This window comes from Vollenhovia emeryi, unplaced genomic scaffold (genome assembly GCF_000949405.1).
Source record: "Vollenhovia emeryi isolate VEMERY1.0 unplaced genomic scaffold, V.emery_V1.0 DF942662.1, whole genome shotgun sequence".
NCBI classification, from domain to species: Eukaryota; Metazoa; Arthropoda; class Insecta; order Hymenoptera; family Formicidae; genus Vollenhovia; species Vollenhovia emeryi.
This window is the reverse complement of record NW_011963704.1, coordinates 1-2,764: the sequence shown is the minus strand read 5'-3', so window position 1 is coordinate 2,764 and position 2,764 is coordinate 1. Positions and strand designations below refer to the sequence as shown.

At 37.5% G+C, this 2,764-nt stretch overlaps 1 protein-coding gene across 1 annotated transcript; it reads right to left on the bottom strand.

Annotated features, from left to right (window-relative positions):
• Window positions 1-287: 287 nt before the first annotated feature.
• Window positions 288-2,066, bottom strand: LOC105568068 (nuclear pore complex protein Nup205-like; the record flags this gene model as incomplete). Its single annotated transcript, XM_012023449.1, has 3 exons — window positions 1,412-2,066; window positions 839-1,252; window positions 288-663 (listed from the first exon to the last, which is right to left on the bottom strand). Coding segments are annotated over exons 1-3 (1,012 nt in total), but the record flags the coding sequence as incomplete, so codon positions are not given.
• Window positions 2,067-2,764: the final 698 nt, after the last annotated feature.

The following is a 2,764-nucleotide window of genomic DNA, read 5'->3' as shown; positions in this document are numbered from 1 at the left end:
TATGTAATTTATTCGTCATTAATATAGCTTTGTTTTCTGTTCGTACACTGGTGAACTAATGCAGTAAGCTAGAATGAGAAAAATATCCTTGTCTTACTCTAATTTATTACACTAGTTCACCAGTATAGGAACTGAAAACAAGCCTTATATAATTCATGTATTTGAAAATCAGCGGCAATAGCCTAAACATGGCTGACCAATCAGAAGATGATCCCTGGTGTCTCATCTCTGATTATAGTGTCTCTAGGGTCTACGGTATTTAATTTACCACCATATAAATGTTATACCTTCGCCGTTTTCGCGACTATGGATGAAAGTATAATTGAAGGTACTCAAAACGGCCATATTGAGCGCAAATGTAACTTTGTTGTCAGGTCCCTCTTCGCCAGCCTCGGATTCTACTCTTCTTCTTCTTCTTCTTCTTCTAGTTGTGGCTCCCAGCTCCCTCTCCCGGAGCTTATGCGGCCATGACGAATCTGCTCGACGCGTTTGCGATATAAAGAACAAACGGTACAGAATTATATCCGGAAGAGGTGATTGCACGGACCATAAGTACAAAATATCAGCCAGATCTTGTCGCGTGTCATTGTATAGTTTCATGACCATCATCTGATGATGCTTCGCTCCGCCTAATGCCCTATTTTGTTGCAGAAAGTCTTGTTCCTATATAAAATTATTTTCAGCACAATTAATATATTCCCAAATAACTAACAAAGTATAGAAATTGCTAAATATTATCAGCTAATTATCTACGTCAATAGAATCACATTTTTTACGGCTCTTGATAAAAAAAAGAACATATATTTCTCCTTATTCTTAATTTTCCTCCCTAGAATACCTTAGTGGGATCCATTTCCTCCAGCAAGGATAAAATCCTATTTAACAGACCATCCTCTTGCAATTTATTTGTATAGTCAGTAATGTGTCTTGTAAGAGCCGGTGCATCCACCGCCCAGTTGTAACGAATTCGAGTGTGCGCTAAGGTTTTTAATACTGATGTCAGCGCTTTCCTTCCATCGTAATACAGAAGAACAGCGGTTAGCCTGCGGGTTAAACCAGGATGATGCGGCATTTGAAGCTGAGCGGTACAGAGGAGATCCAGCGCCATGAACTCGTTCAAATCATACATGTCCGATATAATGAGCGTCTCGTCCACTAGCTCCTTCGATAACATTTGGTGACCCAAGCCAGGTAGGATGATACCATCCGTGACTCCTTTCTTAATTTCTTCTCGGCTCTGGGCATTCTTTGGCTGACGTACAGAAAATGTAATATTAAAGTACACATACACGCACATACATAATATGGAGAGAGAAAGCACCGTAATGTAGTTAACATTATAGCACTTGTACATTTGGAGTAAAATTATAAATGGCCATTTAATAACCAGAATAAAAGAATACTAGCTTACTGGATTCTCTAATATCGTGAGAAAACTCTGTCTGTGATTCCGCAAAGCCTCCGTGAGCTCATGATACTGGGGATCTTGAGTATCGGGGACCGATATCACATCTCTGACACGACACTTCTCAACGAGGCTTTGTAATTCCTTGTACGGGGTCCACATATCTTCCGTTGCGATTACTCTGTCTATATAAAAAGAATACACCCTTTTAAACTCTGACATCGTCATTTATAACTGCATACTAAAATAAATATAATAAATAAGCAAATTAATAAAATTCGTATGGCTCGAATGCGATAAACGCAAATTTGAAGGGATAAAGGGACTAAAAGCCGTGACAGGGTCTTAGTGTCCAAATATTTTATTCTAAATTTATTGCGAAAAAATATCACCTCGGCCAGAATTTGGCTGAAAAGAAATAAAATAAATAACAGCGAAATCTTATTGATACGTGTTTCATATCGTATATGTATAACTATAACATTAAAACTGGTTTTAAAAAATGCATATTGTTTACAAATAAAGCAACCGAGGCAAAACGCGTGCGATATCACTTCAGCTGACATTTATCTAACTCTAAATTACAGTGTGCCATTGTCTGACTCGATTTCGTGAGATGCCTTCGCAATTTAAGATTTGTTTTTTCTTTTATCAGAAAAGTTTGATCAAAAGTAAGATTTTTGCAGAAATTGTGGTTCAAATCTTGCTTTTGATCAAACTTTTCTGACTCGGGGTCGGGTCAAGTCAGAAAATCGAAAACGCTATCAGGCTTCTCTCTGCTGTTGTTATCTGGAAGTCAATTTCTGAAACTTACGAAAATTACAAAAATGAGTGAATATTTATAATTTCAATCTGTGAATTCGCTCACTTTTGTAATCTCCACAAGTTTCAGAGATACACAATCCATCTGCTCATCTTATTTACAGATCGGATGTATATTTATATAACCACGAAAGCTTCATGCATATGACAACCGTGTCACGTACACTGAAATATACAGGGTGTCCTAAAACCACCGGAGGTCCTCTTAATGACAGATTCCTTAGAACATTTCCAGACGAAAATCCTAATACAAAAGTGTCGAGGCTATAATATTTAGTTTTTAAATTAGAAGCGATTATTTTCCACAAATGATAGGGCTGAAATTTCGCGCGCTCAGGAACGAGCGCGCGAAATTACAAGTGATATAAAAAGAACGATATTCATAGGAGCACTTATATCACTTGTCATTTCGCCGTTCCTGAGCGCGCGAAATTTCAGCCCTATCATTTGTGAAAAATAATCGCTTCTAATTTAAAAACTATTATAGCCTCGACACTTTTGTATTAGGATTTTCGTCTGGAAATGTTCTAAGGAATC